Consider the following 23,353-nt stretch of genomic DNA (forward strand, 5'->3'; position numbering starts at 1 on the left):
GCAGATTAACTGGCCCACGTGGCACCGTTTCTAAAGATTCAGTGGCTGCTTACTAGCATGGACATCAGTGTTTGAAAGTCTCCCCATGCCACTCCTGTCTCAGCTACACTGCTCATTGAAGTAGCACTGTCAAGGGAGCTGAGGCCAGGAGCACATGGGGAGCCCATAAAGTACAGACAAGCTGAAACTCAGGGATTGGTCTCTCCCTGCCCTCCCTCCCCACAACACCAATAAATTGGTCGTAAATTAAGGGCCAGATTCACTAGTACACATCAACAGCTTTGTGCTGCTCTGGTGATTCAAAGCTGCTGTAACTCCATTTTACCTGTCTAGTGCATTCTGACTGCTATGGTGTGCTAGTGAATCTGCTCTTTAAAATAAAGTAAAAAAATCTCAAGGTTAATATTACTTATCCTCAAACCATTAGAAATACTGCATGTTCTCTGCCTCAGCTGAGTAAGCCCTTGGAGCTATGATCAGTGCTTTGCTGAAGTGTCAGTATAACCTTAACTGAGCATCCTGAGTTTATAATGCTTGGTTTAGCAATAATTTAAAACATCCCTGTGACATGTTTACCCATACGTTACTGAAATATTCACTTAGCCATAACTCTATTCTAACAATTGTTTGTCTGGAAATATATATATCATGGACCAGAATCTAATCTAATCAATGTGCTTATTTCCACAGAGCAAGAGATCTAAATTAATTTGGAACCAGGCATTCCATATTAGTTGGAGTTAAAAAATAAATAAATAAAAATCCCCAAACTAAAAATGTTTAGAGTCCAAACTGTCTTATCTCAAGCTTGGAAGAATCTTTGAAATGAAGCTATTTCCCATAATAGAAACTACTTTTTCCTGAGGAAAATCTTGTGTGACAGTCTTCAGTGCACTAGATGTCATGCCATTAGTTTGGGGACCGTCAGTGTGTCTACGCAATTTGCAATAAGCATTGAAAGTAGAGTTGGAAATAGAGAACCTTCTTGTGGAAATCAGTTAAATGTTCTGAGATAATTTAGATGAACCCCTCAGTGCCTACCTTTGATTCTTTTTCAGAACTGTTCTGAGGCTACTCCATTTCCTCAGTACCTCACAGGCCTGGTCTACACTGCGTGTGTGGGGGGGATTGATCTAAGATACGGAACTTCAGCTACGAGAATAGCATAGCTGAAGTCAACATACTTAGATCGACTTCCCTCAGCATCTTCACGGAGGTGAGTCAACTGCTGCCGCTCTCCTGTCGACTCCGCTTGTGCCTCTTGCAGAGGTGGAGTACAGGAGTCAACGGGAGAGCGGTCAGGGATTGATTTATCGCGTCTAGACTTCACGCTATAAATCGACCCTCGATAGATTGATCGGTACTCGCCGATGCAGCGGTTAGTGTAGACCTGGCCACAGAGTCAAGAACTAGAACAAATTTTGAGGTGAAGTAAGTTACCCCTAAGAACATCTTGAGTGTCTGCAGGAACCATCAGAGTTTATAACTCATTGTTTGGCAGTAATTATATTTTTGGTTTTGTTCCTGTTTTGCTTTGTTTTGTTTTGCACCAGTTGTGACAACCATACCATTGAAGTAGCTTGAATCAGTCTGCATGGATGCCCTTGGAGCATGCCGCAAGAGTAGCTTTTGTAAAAGGAGGGAATTGTTTGAACTGGAAGATAAGTGTTTTCTCTGATGAAAAACTCCTGTTCTGTTTTTCTAAAGTAAAAGGACAATCAAGTTCTTTTCTCCAGAATCTCTCAGTCTATCCCATTTATTTTGGAAATCTTAAGGGATATTAGTGCAAGTGTGATAATTTCTTTACATAAGTGGGTTAGAGGAGGGCAGAAGGCATATTCATCTGACCAGTGAGAAGCCAATAATTAGTTGACTATACAACTATCAGAGCAATGGCATGGTCAGTAGTGAACATTGCACAAGTTATCTTATACATAACCATTTTCCACAGCCTTGAAATAATGTTGCAGAATATACAAAGTTTGGATTATTCTCTGTGTTCATCAGCTCTTTGTAAACGTACTCAAATCCTCCCAAGGTTAGGTTATTTTTATTGAGCTACTCACAAACTTTTCCTGCATATTGTGGACTAGTATATGTATGGAATAAAATAGAATAGGCTTATAAGTTGTACTGGTATAACACTAAGGAAAGGAGTACTTGTGGCACCTTAAAGACTAACCAATTTATTTGAGCATGAGCTTTCGTGAGCTACAGCTCACTTCATCGGATGCATACCGTGGAAACTGCAGAAGACATTCTATACACAGAGACCATGAAACAATACCTCCTCCCACCCCACTCTTCTGCTGGTAATAGCTTATCTAAAGTGATCATCAAGTTGGGCCATTTCCAGCACAAATCCAGGTTTTCTCACCCTCCGTCCGCCCCCCCTCCACCCCCCACACACACAAACTCACTCTCCTGCTGGTAATAGCCTATCCAAAATGACCACTCTCTTTAAAATGAAAAGGAGTACTTGTGGCACCTTAGAGACTAACCAATTTATTAGAGCATAAGCTTTCGTGAGCTACAGCTCACTTCCTCAGATGCATATCGTGGAAACTGCAGCAGGCTTTATATATACACAGAGAATATGAAACAATACCTACTCCCACCCCACTGTCCTGCTGGTAATAGCTTATCTAAAGTGATCATCAGGTGGGCCATTTCCAGCACAAATCCAGGTTTTCTCACCCTCCACCCCCCCACACAAATTCACTCTCCTGCTGGTGATAGCCCATCCAAAGTGACAACTCTTTACACAATGTGCATGACAATCAAGTTGGGCTATTTCCTGCACAAATCCAGGTTTTCTCACATCCCCCCCACCCCCATACACACACAAACTCACTCTCCTGCTGGTAAAAGCTCATCCAAACTGACCACTCTTCAAGTTTAAATCCAAGTTAAACCAGAACATCTGGGGGGGGGGGGAGAGGAAAAAACAAGAGGAAACAGGCTACCTTGCATAATGACTTAGCCACTCCCAGTCTCTATTTAAGCCTAAATTAATAGTATCCAATTTGCAAATGAATTCCAATTCAGCAGTTTCTCGCTGGAGTCTGGATTTGAAGTTTTTTTGTTTTAAGATAGCGACCTTACGATAAGATCTTAAGATAGCTCTCCAACACGAGTTTCTACAAGCCATTACCCTCTGATCCCACTGAGAGTTACCAAAAGCAACTACAGCATTTGCTCAAGAAACTTCCTGAAAAAGCACAAGATCAAATCCGCACAGACACACCCCTGGAACCCCGACCTGGGATATTCTATCTACTACCCAAGATCCATAAACCTGGAAATCCTGGGCGCCCCATCATCTCAGGCATTGGCACCCTGACAGCAGGATTGTCTGGCTATGTAGACTCCCTCCTCAGGCCCTACGCTACCAGCACTCCCAGCTACCTTCGAGACACCACTGACTTCCTGAGGAAACTTCAATCCATCGGTGATCTTCCTGATAACACCATCCTGGCCACTATGGATGTAGAAGCCCTCTACACCAACATTCCACACAAAGATGGACTACAAGCCGTCAAGAACACTATCCCCGATACTGTCACGGCTAACCTGGTAGCTGAACTTTGTGACTTTGTCCTTACCCATAACTACTTCACATTTGGGGACAATGTATACCTTCAGATCAGCGGCACTGCTATGGGTACCCGCATGGCCCCACAGTATGCCAACATTTTTATGGCTGATTTAGAACAACGCTTCCTCAGCTCTCGTCCCCTAAAGCCCCTACTCTACTTGCACTATATTGATGACATCTTCATCATCTGGACCCATGGAAAAGAAGCCCTTGAGGAATTCCAAACAGTGAGTTTGTGTGTGTATGGGGGTGGAGGGGGTGAGAAAACCTGGATTTGTGCTGGAAATGGCCCACCTTGATTATCATACACATTTTAAAGAGAGTGGTCACTTTGGATGGGCTATTACCAGCAGGAGAGTGAGTTTGTGTGTGCGGGGAGGGGCGGAGGGTGAGAAAACCTGGATTTGTGCTGGAAATGGCCCAACTTGATGATCACTTTAGATAAGCTATTACCAGCAGGAGAGTGGGGTGGGAGGAGGTATTGTTTCATGGTCTCTGTGTATAGAATGTCTTCTGCAGTTTCCACAGTATGCATCCGATGAAGTGAGCTGTAGCTCACGAAAGCTCATGCTCAAATAAATTGGTTAGTCTCTAAGGTGCCACAAGTACTCCTTTTCTTTTTGCGAATACAGACTAACACGGCTGTTACTCTGAAACCTGGTATAACACTGTTATTACGTAATGATTATATAATATTTTAACATAGCTTTCTTCCTCTTGGAGTTTAGTCTGCATCTCTAAAATGTCATTTGAAGGATAGATAATTGTTTCATTCTTCTATCACTTGCCAGTGCTCCAGAGCATGGAGAAAAGCCATTTATTACAGCTATATGACAGGTGGCATCGATATCTTCTTCACTGAATACCATAGACTATGGAGTATTCCAAGTTGGTTCAAAAGAACTAAAATGGGAAGGCCATAAGCAGGGGTTTGTATTGTTATTTCTCCAGAGTATTCTCACTAGTGATGAGTTGTTACTCCAGGCATGTAGATCTATGGAGAAAGCAGCCTTTTGGGAACACAATTTGTATCTGAGCCATTTTTTATGTCTAAGTATTAAATGATTTGTGTGAATTTTACATGTTATTGAATGTAAAAGACTTGTTTATTAGAATGCATTTAGCAAATGTCACATAATACAATATTAAGCAAAATAATCTGTACTGGGAAAAAAGTTGGAATGAATATTTAATTTCTAGATCTATTTTAGATACCCTGAAGACAGGATACACAGAAAATGATATTTTAAGTAACTGAAATATTGTGGACCATCTTTGAGTGAGTTCTCAAAAGTAATGGCACACTGTTTTATTATCATTCACCTACATGATTCCATGCACTTTATTCAGGAAGAGATTCAACGCCGGTTTGCTGTATGTTTGCTAATTTTTAGAATATTATTAGTTCACTGCTAGCTATATAAACACCTAAATGTCTGTGCTAAGTCATAGCTGAATAATCCAAATTAATTTTTGAAATCTCTTTTTAAGATAAATTAAGTGTATAATAAATGTACAAGTCATCAGTACATACAGGACAAGTTAAGAGATTGTTTAGTCTTTCAGATTCTCTGACATACAGATTAGTCTCATATTTTACAGTATTCCATTATATATCCTATACACATAATCAAATCCAGCTTGTTGGTTTGAGAAGTCAGCAGAACATACTAAAAATATGCTCCATACATTATTAAAAGGCATTACTATCAATCATATTACAAACTGATTGCCTCATGTAGAAAAGGGCAATCAAAATGTAGATGTAGTGGCTGTACATCTACAGATTCAGGCACTTAGGAACATGCATATGTGGTATTTGACTTACCTCTGCATAGGAAATGACTTGATGCTACCTACTTGACTTATTTTGAGACACGAGCCGCTACATCCCTCGGTATGTTAAACTGTTCCTGAAAGTTCTGGATGGCTCATTTTCCTTAGATTGACTCCTAGTGCTAAATCATTTATTTCTAAAATGAGTCACTTTATGGGGCTTGTGATATACTGAATATCTGCACGCTTATGTACAAACACTTTCTCAATATATTTAGAAAATTAACGTTTAGCATTGTCACTGTAATGATTGTCTATAGCAGATTTTATTCTATAGCAGATTTTATTTATAAATGTCTGTTATGGTAAAGGAGTTTTCTATTCATTTAACATATAAAAAAATGTCAGTGCAAGTTGTGTCAATGAAGGTGTCTCTTTGTTTCCACATATCACACAAAGTATTCAGATGATACTGAGTCAGATGCCTGTCCTCCTTCCATTGAAGTTAAAAGGAGGAGCGCTTCTACTTACTTCAGTGGGAGACGGAGAAGTGTCCTAAATAGTCAAAGAGATAATCTGATGATTTAGCAGCTAGAATCTCAATATGTTGCTATACAGGAGAAATAATAATAAAGCTTTAAAGACCTGAGACAGATAAAAAAGGAAATTCTGAACCCAGCTATGTCAACTTTGTCTTTTGTGCTTAGACATCATAGCACATACTGATGATTTGTCTGCTGAGCCCTCAGAACTCTGAGAAATCAGACATACAGCACCAATTTCTTCTCTCAGTAACACCTGTATAAATCTCCATTTCAGTCAGTGGAGTTACTCCAGCTTTACGCTGATGTAAATGAGAGCAGAAATGAGCCACACCGTACTTGCTCCAGTGCATTGAAATAAATGTTTTAGATAGAGAACAAAGTGACAGTCTTACCTGGGAATTGGTTTGCTTATGTATTTTGTGTCAGAAATGCCTGGTAATCAAAATGTTTAAGAATGTAAAATAAAAACACTGAAGTGGAAGTTAGATTGGCTCCTGTCTGGGCAGGGAGTTAGGCAGGCATTATGAAGTAACTGCAAGAAAAGATTGAAAGAAGCAATTGTAACACAGCTGGACAACTCCTCCCTTATGAAAATAATGGGATAGAAAGAGAAAGTGTTGTGTCTCTTGTTTTCCCTATTTGCCAACTGTGTAGATGTATCTTTTCACTCCTATTCTTGGTTTATAAAAATCTCTCTAACAATTTGTGCTCCCCGCACATCAACCAGCTCATAACTGTGTTGAAACTTGTGTTGAAAAGATTTTTAAAATATTTTCCTTAAACAGGAGAAAACTAATGAAGATGGTACCTCCATGATCCTATTTCTGAATAGCCAGTCTGTAACTATTCACTTTATTGTGATTTGATCAAATGTCGGCCCTCTTCTATTAGCTGTGTAGTTTCCCTCGTTATCAACACTGGTGGTAGTCCACGCTTCTCTGAATGTAGGCAAGAGAATTTAGGGCATACTTCGCTCCACATACCATTTGCAGCTATTGCCACACATTTCAGAGAACCCTACAGTAGAGGCTAAAGTGGAAGACTTTCTATACATTACCCAAAATAATTATTTGTTGGGATTCCTGGGTTCCATTCACAATTCTGCTATTGGTCAGTTTTGTGATTATTATTACTTTTGTAACCTATTTAAATATTGATACATTTATATTCAGGATCCATGCTGATCCACTGGGATGGATTTTTTTGTATTTACCCATGCTATACTCACCTTAGGAGTTGCATACCCCGTAATACCTACAGATAGTGTCATATTTCAAGGCTAAAATGTCTAGGTTGGTCAATATCTGATTTTAATCAATGCTTGATATCCATATAATTCCCCTTCAACCCTTCCAAAATGCAGCTGTCAAGTATCTTATTCATCCATAGATCAGACCACATCACTCCTCTTGCCTAATCCCCCACTGGCTTCCTCAGTTTAAACTTTTTACATGAAATCCTCATTCCATTAAAGTCAATGGCAAAATTCCCATTGACTTCAACAGGGCCTGAATGTCATCCTTTATCTTTGCCTTCAAAGCCCTACATTATTCCATCCCAATTAGTGTAATTTTTAATGGTGTCTTTGTTCATTTCTCCAATTTCACCAACCTCAGTGCATCTGTGATTTCCTTTCTCTGTCTTTGTGCCTTCTTCCCGGCATCCTCCTTTGCATGGAACATCACCCTAGTCCAAATATGCCAGGCCCCCGCTCTCTCTTCATTTATATCCCTCGTTAATGTCACACCTATTTTGTGACCCTCCACAAATGTGTATGCTAAGTTATGTCAGACACCCCACATTTTTGCTTTGTTTAGTCCTTTCTCTGGGTTTCCTAATGGTTATGACTTATTTTTTTCTAATCCCTAAATTTTGAGCTCTTTTGGAGAATATTTTGCGTGTATATTGGTGTCTTGTAGAGTGCCGAGCACATATGCGACACACAAAAAGAAATAATACACACTACTCCAGGAAGCCATCAATTATTCCAGGGAGTGGTGGCCCCAGGTAAAGGGAGTGCAAAAGTGTCTTAAAGCCACATGCCCCACCCCATTTTCCACCAAGCACAGCGTAATCAGACTAAACAATCTGCCCCATAACATCTCCATTAAATACATTGATAGTGATGTTGGAAATAAATATGCTGTAGATAGTTGAAAAAAATTGAGCAGGAATACTGTAAGTATATATGTGGTTTTATTTTGGGGGGAGGATGGGTAATATTATTCTTTATACATAATTAAAAATGAATTGATATTTTAGAGGCATTATGTAGGAAGAAAGTTACATGGACAAAGCAATACCGAAGCCACTAATGTTATAAAAATAGCAGGAAATGGAGGAAATTAATAACATGGCAATACTTTGTAAATATGTTTTCGTCATCACGATAGACAATTTAAAAGAATGTATTGCTTAGCTTAATGATTTAGAAGACAATCAGATACTAAAGAACAAATGCATGAAAATAGCTGAGTACATTGACTAAAAAATAATATAGGACAAAAACAAAGGAAGGTAAAATGCACATCGGTTTGTACATAGTTTAGATGTTATTGCTTATACTAGTTGTAATAAGGCAGAACATTATTTGAGAGCAGCTTAATTAATTTAATCTATACATATGGAAGGTATACGGATAATGAAATAAGATTACATTTAATGTATTTCAAAATCTGTTTTTCACCGAAAAATGCTTACTTAGGGATCTATAAACATAATTAATTAAAAATAGGAATACTGGTTTTTTTTGGCTGCATGTGATATAAATACATGTTGTGATTTATTATTGAAAACCTACTGGGAATAGTAGTTTTAACAATAAATAACTGCTAGTTTTGAGGAATGTAATTGAAAAACCAATGTTCCAATTTTCATCAAGGTGATTTGAAGGACATCTTTAAAAATACATATTATTTAAACTATTTTTCACATAAATGATTTAACCAAACCATCTGCTAAATTTTATATTCAATTGTATACTTTTTAGGAAAAGCCTAAACAAGAAAGTTATTCTTTGTATGCTGTTTAATCTTATTCGTAACCCCTATTTTACCCTCAGCTGTTAGGTAAAGGGTCAGATTTTACTAACATGGCTAATAGGACATAAATACAGACATTTTCACATGGTGTACCATGTAAATGTAAACCTTTGTAGTTACAAGTTTTTGTAGCAGGAGAATTGTTTTAAAAGGCATGTAATTTATTAGCTATCAGTAGCTGCTTTATTGCCTTGCCGCGCTGCAGTAATAAATAAAAGAAAGTGAACTGATTTTACAAATGGCACACAAGGTGCACATTTTGTGAAAAAAGTCTTTTTTTAAAGAATTGGCATTAAATCCTTTTTTTGTGATGACAAAGAGTCTAAGAGTGCAAACTGTATTTTCTGTTTATCGAAAACAGTGTCTTTTTTTCTCGGGGGCATTTTTTCCTATGATCATCAAGGGATTTCAAAAGCAATAAAGTGTGGAATCATTGTTCGACTTGAACAGTATTAAAACTTAGGTTTTAATTTCAGTGAAGTAATAAGATTTGAACCTGTCTCACATTACAGCACTGTAAGGCATTTAGCAATTGTATTTTAAAGGGGGTTTTTAAAATGCAGCTCACTTGTAAGCTAACTGTCTGTCTAGTAATTAATAGTTTCTCTTCAGCACAGGCTGTTGTGATCTTACTAGGAAATCTCAGTTTTTGTTAATAACAAATTATGATAATTGTAAGGATGTTAATTCTTAATTAGTTTAAACCTTCAGTCATTTTTTGCTCTTTTCTGAGAATGATTTTAAAATGAAGACAAAGAAAAAAAAGTGAAGTTTAAGGAATTCAACATAATTTTCAGCTTCCATTTTTTTAAAAATGTGACATTACAGCTACCTGTAAATTTCAAGAAACTTTATTACCTAATTAAGAACCTACTTCAGCTTCCTGCCAAGAATGAATAAAGTATCTTATGCATACACACTGCTTATAAATCATGACTGTTAATTATTTTTACACAGACGTACATATAGGACAACGCTGCATAGAAAGCTAACTGTTCCCTGTACTCATGTGTTGAAGCCTAGAACGTTGAGACGTACCTGTACAGCTTAACAAAAGACATAAAGGTTTAAAATACAAATGTTTCTTCAGATCAGCTTGACAACATATTGGCTAATGAGACAGTATTTACCATTGTGAATAGCAGTTGAAAATAATTACATGCAGTTAAAAGAAAAAGTTTACACAAAGATGCATGTTCAAACGAGCCATCAATGTTTAACATTTGAGTAGTGAGCTATGACCTTTCATGATGATTTTGAACAGTAACTGCCTCCATTAGCCATAAGGTTTGTTTCTTTATTTTAGTAGATGGCCTAGATTGTAAATATTAGAGGATCTAAAATAAATCAACACATTATCCTAAGGATACAAAATGTAAGAGCTATTTGTGGTTGGAAACCTTTGACAGATAGTTTGGATGAAGCAGATGATTGCCCGCCTCTCGTATCTGGCCTCCATTGCTATGCCTGCAGGCAGTTTAGTGTTATAGTTGTATATTGATGTCAGGGTTACTACTGAGTGGCTAGCAATGACAGATGTCTATAATTACAGGCAATGCTTCCAGTATTTCAGAAGGGCCAGCCTATGTTGAACAATTATCTTATTTCTGGCTTGCCAAAGAGTGTTGTTCAAATTGCTAGTATTAGCTATGGGGACTGTAACACCTCTCCTAATGCCTTGGGATAAATGTGCAAAAGGCAGTCAGATATACAACTTAAATACAAAATCTTTTTAAAACAAGTAATACTGATAAGATTCAAATACTTAAGGCTTGATGCTGAAAGGTGCTCAGCACCTGCAGCTACTATTGAGGTCAATGGGAATTGCACATGTTGAACACTTCTTATAAATAGACCATTATCATTTAAATGATTAGTTTAGTTTATTATTTGCATGTATCTGACAAAATCTTAATGCATATCAGAGTTCTGAGTGTGCCATTGATCTAGATAAAGTTAAGCACTTACAGCAGAATTTAATTTACCATCTTTTTATAGCTATAACTGCAAGTAGGAATATTACCCCTTAAGATCACTAGTTTTGTCTAAATGTAGCTCTTTTCTTTTGCAGTTTTCTGACTGAAGTGAAATTTGCTCTCATGTCCATATAATATTGGTTAAACTCAATCATTAAAGGGTATCAACGCAGTATTTAGGTTTCCCATTAAATACATGACTGCATATGGAGCTTGAATCTCTGATATAATGCTGATCATCTCCTGGAAACTGCTGCCACAGAGTGGGACACTGAAAACCTACAAATTTAGGCAAGAAGGATAGAAGGGCATGGTTCTGAAATTAATAGAGCTTTTGATGAGAACCACTAGTATTTGATCAAATGTGCATCAAAATGCACATACTTAAACAGATGGAGGATGGAAGTCAGAGAGAATGAGAGAATGCAATTTAAAAAACCCCATCATGGATAGTGACTAAGTAAATATACAAAGTATTATTTACAATTTAAATATATTTAAGTGGTTTACTTAATAGGGATGGATTTTACCAGGTGCTTAGAGTTAAACATGTGCTAAAGTGCTAGGCTAAATGAAGGCCTAATAGATCAATTAAAATGTCTAGCAGAAAAAAAAGGGAACAAAAATTTAAATTATCTTCAATTACGTGAATGTTTGAAGGGCCATGGATACATCTTGTATATTGATCATCCAAAATACCTTTAAACTAGTGACTGCTGGTATCTTCAGTTAGATCAAGTGTAACCCTTTTAATGCTTAAGAATTCAATATTTTGCTTCTATATTGAACGTCCAACTTCTTTTTATGATTATTAATCCAATATAAAGACAGAATGGAATTTTCTTTGTAGGCTTTTTATACTGGCTTCTTACTCTGTACTGTCACAATACATCATAATTTTTTTAGAACCAAGTAGTAGATTTAGAAATGTCAATTTGCATAAATAAGCCTAATTTTCTGTTTCAGAGTGACCTCTTGCTCAGCTCTGCTTCTTACTTTTCAAGCTCTCAAACTGTGAGGGTGGCCAAATTGGATTTTTTTCCTCTCTATAATAAATAAAAATGAAAACTTTGTCCAAAGAATATTGTGCCTATATTTGGGCTTCACCCATAACCACAGGGCTGGACCAGCAACAGTCCCAATAGTTTTGTACTAAGAGCATCAGAAATGCAAATCACTCTCCAAAGAAACTCCTTATTCTCCTCAATGTGCCTTCAAGGTGGGCAGATACCTTCAAGATGGAAGGCAGGGGGGCAACAGAGATCTTGGGAAGAGATTGGAAATATCAAAGGCAGGATGAGGAAAATTAGTGGATTTCACTCCCCACTTCAGAGAAATTTGATTAAATAAAAAGCAATTTCCATTAAAACGATTCTCTCAAGTGGGAAGTGCAGAGATGGACTTCAGATGGACAGGTGGGGAATTTGCAATCCTGGCACCATAGTTTCCTGTGAATCCTGTTCCTCCAAGTAAGCTAATGGGAGTGGGACAAGAATAACCCATGATGGTAGCATTAAGTGCTGATATCATTAGAAGCTGTGCAGATGAGCACATCATTTATATGATGATAAAACATTCCCCCTGTGTTGTGGGGAGAGAGCACCCTTGATGCTGGCATTGAGTCAAAGGGATGTTCATACATATGTATAGTATGCTCATGCTTCTTCCTCTGGTGCTACAGCTGAGTTGCAATCACATTATTCTGATTATTATAGTCACTAACTACTATTTTAAAATGACATTTTATAGAATGCCTACGCCAAGCAAAGGATATTCCTCTACACTATTTTTATTAAACTTGATATACATCTCGTATATAAATGTATCATACTATTCATGTCATCGGTACCCTTCCTCCTCTGCTAGTTGCGGGGGCGGAGGCAGGTGGCAACAAATGGGAGAATGGTGTTTTGATGCCCACTAGAGGGTCAACTCGTCCCCGGTTCACATAGATTCTGGTTGAAAGTTCATAAATACCTATTTTACTTTCCGACCCTCCGACCCCCACAGTATCTGTATCGTACAGATGCTCCCCGGCTTACGCGAGTGTTCCGTTCTGGAACTCCGTGCGTAACTCAAATTTTGCATAAGTCGGAAATGTATCTCCAACCATTATGCAAAAAAAACAAAAACAAAAAACCCTCCTATTTCTATCTTACGGAACTTTTTTCATAAATGCGGATTTGCATAAAGCAGGTTTGCGTAATCCGGGGAGGATCTGTATTCCTAAAGTAGGGAGCTAAACATGCAGCTAAAGAGGAAATGGCTCACCTCGCTACTCAGCATATTCTGTTGGCCTGGTTCTGAGCTGGGGATCTTGAGATCTCACTTTTTAAGACAGGTCCCTGTCCATGTTGTAACTGTTCAGGAATACAGGCATTCTTGGTGGCATAGCTCAGGGCCTGCACAGTGTTCTCCTCTTTGTGCTCAGATACAGGTAAATGAGTTTGGAAAGCTTGAATTATTATCTCAGTCCTTTCTCCTTACTGTCCTGGATGACAGTTAGCCTGATAGTCAATTCCTTGACCTATTAAGTAGGGACGTTAGCAGCTGTGTGCTGTATGTTTGTCTTTATGTATTGGGTTCTTTTTCTCTTAGCTTTTTAGGCCAACTGTTTAAACCTGGAAGCTCATACTTTCAAAGTCATTGAGAGGGGATTTGGAAGTTCAGTTCCTGTTGATCTTACTGGGAATTGGGCATACAAATCCCTTAAGTAACTTTGGAAGTCTCATTCTGGGTGCCTAAACAAAGACACCAAAATCTATATTTAGGCACATGTATTTTTCAGATTTTTAGAAGCCTCTAAAGATCAAGCCATTTATTTAGGTGTCTAACTTAAGCACTCAGCTCCTGACCTGTGATACACTGGTAGGGTATGTAGGGACTGGGGCTGGCTCCACTAGCCCCTTCAGAATAAGTGCAAAATTCCAAACTAAGGGCTAGGTAGTGACCAGTATATGGCCCAGCATATGCACCAAACACCAAGGAAATGTAGTCAGTCCCTCTAGGCCCCCAAACAGATATACTGTTCTGTGCAGCATACACTTGAGGAAGGCTCATACTGCTCCTTTTTGGAAAAATAGTAAGGAGTGTTCCAGAGTAATTCCACACCCCACCCACCCACCTCTTCTGCATTAACATCATGGTTCAAGGCTCAGCCTGCAGCTGTTACCACTTGGCTCCAGCCCAGCTGGCTTAGAAGTAGTAAAGGCCTAGTTTTTCCCTCAGTATCTGATGACAAAATACTTTAATGTTGTGTTCTACATTAGTACTTGTTCTCTGTAGCAAGGCCTGGAGAGTATCAGGAAATTATAACATCTTAAGCATTTATTGTGTGCCTAAGGGTAATAACTTTACTGTAGTTTTCTGAAGATTAATTATCCAGAATCTTAATTCATTATAACATCTTTTATGAAACATATAGAATCAACATTTTCTTGTATTTTCTTATTTGCACAGTGTGTGAGATTCATTGCTCTGTTTTAATTTGTTTCATGTGGTGCATTTGAGTACATTCCATACAGTGCCGTTATTGAATTTCTGTGACTGTCATTATATAGCCATACAACCTTTAGGAACTCATATTCTGAGTTTCCCAGTTCTGTAATCTGTTTCACATTTAAGGATTGACATAATTAGCTTCTTCAGAGTTATAATGATAGTTCCAAAAAACAAAGCTAAACATATCTAGGGCCAAAAGATTACATGAGCATAGAGCAATAAAACTTTAATTTTTACAATGCTTGCTATATTATATCTCTATATTTTCTTAAACTATAATTAAGTTCAAGCAAGTTGCTTCATGAAATTTTGTCTCTGCCCATGTATTTATATATCTCTCCCTCTTTTTCTCCCTTCCTGTTTTGTAGTGTAGCAAATAAACTTCAAATTAGTTGTGAGGGAAAGAATAGCATTATGTTATTTGAGTAGCTGATGAATTAGATGAATTTTGGATCGCAGAATATGCCCTCACTTGTTCACAAGCTCAGCTATTGTCTACTGTAAACCTCTAAGTACTATTGAGTTAGTGTTAATGGTACAGATGAAGAAGGTATATGTTTTGACATTGGTTCACAACATCCTCATCCTATACATGCTCCTTTCCTTCTGACAATATTATTCATTTACTACCCAATTTACTGTGCTGGTCACATGCCTTCTTTTCACTATCATGCCAGTTTCTCTGTTGCTTGATTACTGTGTTATCCATCACATGTTTACTGTGTGAAATCATAGAAACAAAGATCCTAGCCAGTGCTTCCTTTATACAGTGTTCAGTATGCATGGCAATGAAGGAGTCTCTATCAGTGTAGGGTGAAGTTACCACCTGTCCATATTTTCATCCCATGAGCTCAGCTTGCAGAATGGTTAAGTCCAGAATTAAATTGGGAACCTCAAAATTTGGTGGTGTTTCATTTTCTTATTGTGAAGTTCAGTTGCATTGTGGAGATGTTACAACATGACCACACAGCTCTATAACCTGATGGTGGATCTGCATGTGAAGTTGCGATATTGGGGCCGGGCTGGGCTGAGAAAAGAGTATTGAAAATTCTAAAGATGGCAGAAAATTAATTATACCTTTGGCAGTTTCCTTCCAAATTATGCTTAATCCTTCCACTAATGTAAGGGTTATAAAAGGGCCGGAATGCACCAGTATTGGTGCGATATTGCTGCCTAGGGTAATTTAGGATGCAGGTATTTCATGAAAGTATGTCATCATGCAATTCTTCTGTGGCTCAACCCAACTGAGTACATATATGGCACCTGTATTTAACTCAATGAGAGGAAGCAAAAGAACCTGATTCAATTTTAAATTGGAAGTTTAAAATGAGGGCACTTCAGGAGGGACCATGCCACATCACCCTAAGGCCCAACTGGCAATATTACCCTCTGGACCTTAAATACATTCCATACTCTTCTGCTAAAATTTTGTAACTCATTTTATGTCCAAACATAACAACTGACTAATGACTACCTTCAGGAGTCCGAAAAAATGGTACTTACCAATGTTTGCATTCTGTTGCTATGGAGGCCAAAACTATCGAGTTGCTCAATGCAAAAGCATATTTCATTTTGGGTAACGATGTCACTATGTATGTTTAAAATTTTGTAGTTTCAGAACAAACCTTAAATCCAAGTAAGACTGTGTAGTTGACTAATGTCTCCTATACTGTATAAGGATATTGCCACTTGCCTCTGGAAATGGCAAATCTTAATATTTGGCTGAGAAGGAAAAGATTTCTGGGTTACAGAAGGAAAGCTAACCTAAAATGTAACGTTTCAGAGTAACAGCCCTGTTAGTCTGTATTCTCAAAAAGAAAAGGAGTACTTGTGGCACCTTAGAGACTAACCAACTTTCCACAGTATGCATCCGATGAAGTGAGCTGTAGCTCACAAAAGCTTATGCTCAAATAAATTGGTTAGTCTCTAAGGTGCCACAAGTACTCCTTTTCTTTTTGCTAAAATGTAACATAACTCCACTATTACGTTCTCCACATCATAGGTAGAGAAGGAATTGCATGAGTGTGAGAAATGTTGGAACACAAAACCAGCATGCAGTGTTGGAACCAGCAAACCGTGGTTTTGTTTAGATTTTCACGTGTGTGTGTGTGTGTGTGTGTGGGGAGAGAGAGAGTATGAAATAAATGGTACTGTCAGTGACACCTATGATTAAGGTTGTCTAACACTTTTTTATATCTGTATTACCTAGTGTTTATTGAAGATGGGTTTTAACCACTTGATTATCTACTTGCAAATTTGCTAAAGATTTATGTCATCTTACAAAATGTGTAGTAGTCTTTAAAACAAGCACTGTATTCATACACTGCCTTAAAATGACCCTGTCACATGTGAAAGCAAATCAGATTGTTGCTGTTAATGAGCTTTTCAATTTACTATTCAGTGGATCAGATAAGTAGATTTAAGAGGTAATGATCCTGTTTAGCACTCCAGCTTGGCTGTCAGATCCTAGTAGTTGAAGAAAATCCTCAGGGACAAAAGCGTTGACACAGTTCTTGATGGGATAATGGGAATCAAAGCTAATGGATGATAAAAGGAGTAGTAAGAGTTACAAGGATAATTGTGGATTAAAGCACTGCTCTTTGTCAACATTGACTGCTGTTCCAGTATTTTATTTGGTAAACTCTGATGTGGTGAGAGCCTCCTTTGACAACAGAACACAATGCTAATATAGCAGGTGAGCACTTGTGCTGGTATTTCCTATCACAAGAAGGAAAACATCTGAATATCAGTATATGTTAGTAAGGAATGCAAACCTTTCTGGTGAAAAGATTTGATGTGAAAAAAGTAGAAAACAAATACAGAGGTTAAACTTTTGCACACACAAAAATTGGATAGTATAACTTGTTTCAGTGGCATAGTATTTACAGTTCAAATACCAGACTCTGTGTTTTGAATATTAAATATGTATGTATTGTAAATGATAGTTCTTTAAATATTTAACAGTACTTTTTTCAAGGTATATGAAGGGATTGTACTGTCTATAATAAAGAATTTTAGTATTCCAATTGTCTAGTTCACCAAAGATTTTGTCACTATATGATAGTCCTATCAAAAGTTGACATTTTTACATATACTGGAAATAAATATATCCTTGCTGGTATCTCCAGTTATTGCACAAATTGTATTTTGTCACGACTTTATTGTATTCCAATTTGAAATATGTAGGATATGAAAACGTATCTACTTACTCCATCATAGAGTTAAATACTGGCATTTCCTAAGAGTGACTTAATGGGGTGGCATCACTAGCAGCGGTGGAAATGGGTATAAACAAGAATGATATCCTACCAGAAGTATTCAATATCTGTAATTCATTGCAATTTATAAGTGTGATAAGTAACGTTTCAGAATAAAATTGGCAGCTAGATGGCACCAGCCTTTCATGGTTGGGTGGCTTCAGTTACACGTGTTGTGACTTTGATGATCTAATCCTAGATCTTAATACATACTTGCCCTGAGCACATAATATGGCAGAATTACATACAGTTGGTACTCCTTTCTTTGGTGGGATTTAGGGTTAAAATAGGAATACTTAAGGACTGAACTAAAATGCACTAGGTGGTAGAGTTGTGTTTGACCCAGGTCTTTAATGAAAAGCAAGGGTGCTGTAGCTCAAAATGAGGTGCACAGGCAGAACAACATGAAGAATTTTGCCAAGTACCTGTTCCCTCTCTCTCAGATTCTAGTAGAGTTCCATTAAGTAATTACTTTCGTGGTCACTAAAAATGTCACCAAAGTTTGTAAAGAACTTGCAGTAATGCTAACTGTGAGACATAATGCTATTGTATCTGACTTGACCTGCTGATTGATAAGTCATCATAATAACAGATCCCTCTAAATGGCAGAATATAAGGAAAACTTGAGAGTTAATCAATGTCCTGGACCTGGAATGAAGGGTGATCGAAAATCACACAACTCAATGTCTTTACGTTACTTGTAAAAAGAAAAGGAGAACTTGTGGCACCTTAGAGACTAACCAATTTATTTGAGCATAAGCTTTCGTGAGCTACAGCTCACTTAAAGCTTATGCTCAAATAAATTGGTTAGTCTCTAAGGTGCCACAAGTTCTCCTTTTCTTTTTGCGAATACAGACTAACACTGGGGCAATCTGATCATAAAAAGAAATGTCACAGTGGTCTGGAGAAGACAGACAAGGAAGCCTAGTCTGCCTTCCATTTCTTGATAAAATGGCTGCCAAATTATCCCTTAGCAAACACAAGGGTATTTACAGCAAAAAGGACAATAATCTATAAGTGACACAAATAAACACAATACTTTGTATAAGTGCTCTGGCACTACGGTTGATGGGTACCACAGAATTATGTTAGAAAGATAATAATTATCAGGGTGTTTTTTTTCACATGGATTGTTTCTTGGCTCTATCCTATTTAACATTTTTATCAATGACCTGGAAGAAACCATATCATCACTGACAGAGTTTGCAGATGGAACAAAATTGGGGGAGTGGTAAATAATGATGAGGACAGGTCAGTGATTGAGAGCTATCTGGAATGCTTGGTAAGCATACAATACAAGCAAACAATATGCATTTTAATATGGCTAAATTAAATATATACATCTAGGAACAAAGAATCTAGGCCATACTTATAGTATGGGGGACTCTATCCTGGGAAGCAGTGACCCTGAAAAGGATTTGGGGGACATGGATAATCAGCTGAACATAAGCTCCCAATGTGATGCTGTGGCCAAAGGGCTCATGCGATCTTGGGATGTATAAACAGGGCAGTCTTGAGTAGGACTAGAGAGTTTATTTTACCTCTATATTTGGCACCGGTGTGACCACAGCTGGAATATTGTGACCAGCTCTGGTGCCCACAGCTCAGGAAGGATGATGATCAATTGGAGAGAGTTCAGAGAAGAGCCACAAGAATGATTAAAGAATTAGAAAACAGGATGCCTTATACTGAGAGACTCAAAGAGCTCAACCTATTTAGCTTAGTTGTGGTGGATTTGCCATCAGTGGCAATTTTAAAATCAAGATTGGATGTTTTTCTAAAAGATTTGCTCTAGGAATTATTTTGGGGAAGTTCTGTGACCTGTGTTACACGGGAGGTCAGACCAGATGATCTCAATGGTCCCTTCTGGCCTTGGAATCTATGAATCTATAACACGGCTGTTACTCTGAAACCTTTACGTTATTTGGAAGGAAAGGGAAAGCCCACAATTGGATACATGGGGAATGCCTAGTTCTACCTGATTACATCAGTGAAAATGCAACAACTTACCAAATGTAAGCTAAGGTGCAGGAGCAACATTTAAACCTATGCTGCTAAGGCTAGAGAGTGGTGGAAGGTATTGCTTTGCTTCACCCCATTGAGGCTGCTTATAAAGTGCCATTACCTCCAAGAGAGGAAGTGGTTTGCTCACTAAACCACAGAGTAAGTGCATGCTTATACTGAGTATTTACCATTTCTGTTTGGGAGGATATGGTTAAGCAGGGGTGAGTGAAAATCTGTGAGCCCCAAATTCCTGAATCATTGCCTTGGAGGATGAGAGTCCTCTATATATGTGATTTAGCCAGGGCCAGATGGATTGAGAGAATAACCCACATTCATGCTTGTACCCTTTAGCTGCATAAACAGAATGTGGAACGGTTAATATATTTTTGAAATAACAACATTTTTGATACTCGTAAATGTCTATAATGTGTTACTGTTGAAATGTTTATTTTCAGGTGTATGCCCGAATGTCTGAAGTCTTAGGAATAACAGATGACAACCATGTTCTAGAAACATTTATGGCAAAAATGTGAGTTTGTGCTTGAGTTCTATTCTATACATTCTTTTGTTTTGTCTTTAATGTTTATCCATAATCAAAGTTTAAATTGTAAATACCCAGTTGAATTTTAATGAGAATAATTCTAGGTGTTTTCATAAATAGTTTTAAAAATTGAGACATGGGGTAAAAGTTTCAAAAGAGCCTAGGTGCCATTTTGGGCTCCTAAATGCTGCCTGTCAACGGGACTTAAGCTCCTAGGTGCCTAAAATGCTTTTGAAAATGGGATTGAGGAGCCTTGACCACTGAGACTCTTTTGAAAATATTGCCATTGGTCATTATGATCTTCAGTGTGGGTGCGTACACATGCTCCACACACATATATCATTTTTCTCTGTGGCTTAGCCTGCTAGGCCACCGGGCTTTCCTCTCACTTGTATACGGGGCAGTCCTCTCACATGTACACTGGTAACAGCCAGGAAAGACAATCAGCCAAACTGAAGTAACTTCGCTCTCTTTGGTGGCATCTCATCCTTATCTCCCCAGTTTGATACTCACCACATTACAGTACAGATGCTGGGAAGTGAGTGCTATGTCTTGCTTATAGTCACACTCCAGAATTTTCAAAAGAAAAGAGTTGGAAGCTCACTGAATGGGGCAAAATCCCTCCCCTAAGAAAATATAGATTCAGACAGGGATGAGACCATGGAAGACCAAGGTTTGTGAAGCAGCTAGGGAAGATTATAATCACCAGCCCTCTCTCTTGTGATACTTCCTTAATAAATTAATTCTACCTGCTATCACAATGTTCAAATAGATGTTTTTATTCTCCCTCTAAGAATACCTCTAAAAAATTATCAGATATCTTCATGCCTGTTCTCAGGCACTCTCTGTGGTTTCCTGGGGGCATACTTTTCTTTTTCTCACATCCAGCAAGCCCCAGCTTTTGCAAGTTCTACCCTGTCTTTCTGCCTATATCAAGACTCGATGGATTCCCTTCTGAGGCAGACAGGGTTGCCTCTGAAACTGAGGTTTAACCCCTGAAGCAAGCCAAAAGAGTTTCTCAGGGAGGAGTAGGAACATCTGCTCCAAAATGTGAAGGCCGCCAGGAAAACACAGATTCTAAAGGTCTCCCTGTGTTCCTGGGAATGGAAAAGGAAGAGGGCACCTTTCCTTTCTATCCCTCCCCAATTGGCTTCCTCTAAATCTGGTCTATTTAGACTTACAAATAGTTTTCAATAGGGCATTGTCATTGCTAGGAAAACACCCTACTAGAACCATAAGATTAACTATAACCGGTTGATACAATACTAAATATAACAGTAATAAGTCAACAGGACCAGATGATATTCACCCAAGAGTTCTGTAGGAACTCAAATGTGAAATTGCAGAACTACTCACTGTAGTCTGTAACCTATCATTTAAATCAGCTTCTGTACCAAATGACTGGAGGATAGCTAATGTGACAACAATTTTTAAAAAGGGCTCCAGAGGTGATCCCGGCAATTAAAGGCCAGTAAACCTGACATCAGTACTGGGCAAATTGGCTGAAACTATAGTAAAGAACAAAATTGTCAAACACATAGATGAACATAATTTGTTGGGGAAGAGTCAAGATGTTTTTTGTAAAGGGAAATCGTTCTTCACCAATCTACTAGAATTCTTTGAAGGAGTCAACAAGCATGTGGACAAGGGGGATCCAGTGGATATAGTGTACTTAGATTTTCAAAAAGCCTTTGACAGGGTCCCTCAGCAAAGGCTCTTAAGCAAAGTAAGCTGTCATGGGATGAGAGGGAAGGTCCTCTCATGGATTGGTAACTGGTTAAAAGATAGGAAATGAAGGGTAGGAATAAATGGTCAGTTTTCAGAACGGAGAGAGGTAAATAGTGGTGTCCCCCAGGGGGCTGTACTGGGCCCAGTCCTATTCAATATATTCATAAATGATCTGGAAAATGGGATAAACAGTGAGGTGGCAAAATTTGCAGATGATACAAAATTGCTCAAAATAGTTAAGTCCCAGGCAGACTGCAAAGAACTACAAAAGGATCTCACAAAACTGGGTGACTGAGTAACAAAATGGCAGATGAAATTCAGTGTTGATAAATGCAAAGTAATGCATATTGGAAAACATAATCCCAACTATAAAATGATGGGGTCTAAATTGGCTGTTATCACTTAAGAAAGAGATCTTGGAGTCATTGTAGATAGTTCTCTGAACACATCCACTCAATGTGCAGTGGCAGTCAGAAAAGCGAACAGAATGTTGGGAATCATTAAGAAAGGGATAGATAATAAATCAGAAAATATCATATTGCCTCTATATAAATCCATGGTACACCCACATCTTGAATACTGTGTGCAGATGTGGTCACCCCATCTCAAAAAAGATATATTAGAATTGGAAAAGGTTCAGAAAAGGGCAACAAAAATGATTAGGGGTATGGAACGGCTGCCATTTAAGGAGAGATTAATAAGACTGGGACTTTTCAGCTTGGAAAAGAGACGACTAATGGGGGGATATGATAGAGGTCTATAAAATCATGACGGGTGTGGAGAAAGTAAATAAGGAAGTGTTGTTTACTCCTTCTCATAATGCAAGAGCTGGGGGGTCACCAAATGAAATTAATAGACATCTGATTAAAACAAACAAAAGGAAGTATTTTTTCACACAACGCACGGTCAACCAGTGGAACTCTTTGCTAGATGGACCTTTGGTCTGACCAGTATGGCCGTTCTTATGTTCTAACTTGTTCTTTTCTACAGTGACTACAAACGTGTTTAACATTCTGTAAGTTAACATGACTTCTCCAGGTCGTTTTCTATCGTGACCTAATTTCCTAGTGAAGACAAGACCTAAATGGCTTCCTTTCACCAAGATAAAGTCTGCTGTTTTAACTTGCTTTAAGAAAACTGTCCGACCCATCAAATCTAACGTTTCTCTAAAGAAACCCTATGAGCTAGGTCAATGGAATGGGAATGAACAGAAAAATACTTGTTCTGGGGCCTGCACAATTCTATACTACATATTATTTTTCTTGTGTGTCCAGATCAGCTATCAGTCAGCTGACCGAGGTCCAAAAATCTCAGGATTTTTGTGTTTTCCAAACCCACTCTCTGCCCACATGTGCAGGGAGCGGGAGAGTATCAAATCTGATGAGC

At 38.1% G+C, this 23,353-nt stretch overlaps 1 protein-coding gene across 3 annotated transcripts in view; it reads left to right on the forward strand.

Moving 5' to 3' along the window:
• Window positions 1–23,353, forward strand: part of RANBP17 (RAN binding protein 17) — a 268,639-nt gene that overhangs the window by 127,789 nt on the left and 117,497 nt on the right. For all 3 annotated transcript variants that reach the window (XM_084636664.1, XM_084636665.1, XM_084636666.1), the window contains one exon: window positions 20,154–20,227. In XM_084636664.1, coding sequence (XP_084492790.1) covers window positions 20,154–20,227 — 74 coding nt within the window. The remainder of the gene's footprint in view (window positions 1–20,153; window positions 20,228–23,353) is intronic.

This window comes from Lepidochelys olivacea, assembly GCF_965140295.1.
Source record: "Lepidochelys olivacea isolate rLepOli2 genome assembly, chromosome: 8".
In the NCBI taxonomy this organism is placed as follows: Eukaryota; Metazoa; Chordata; order Testudines; family Cheloniidae; genus Lepidochelys; species Lepidochelys olivacea.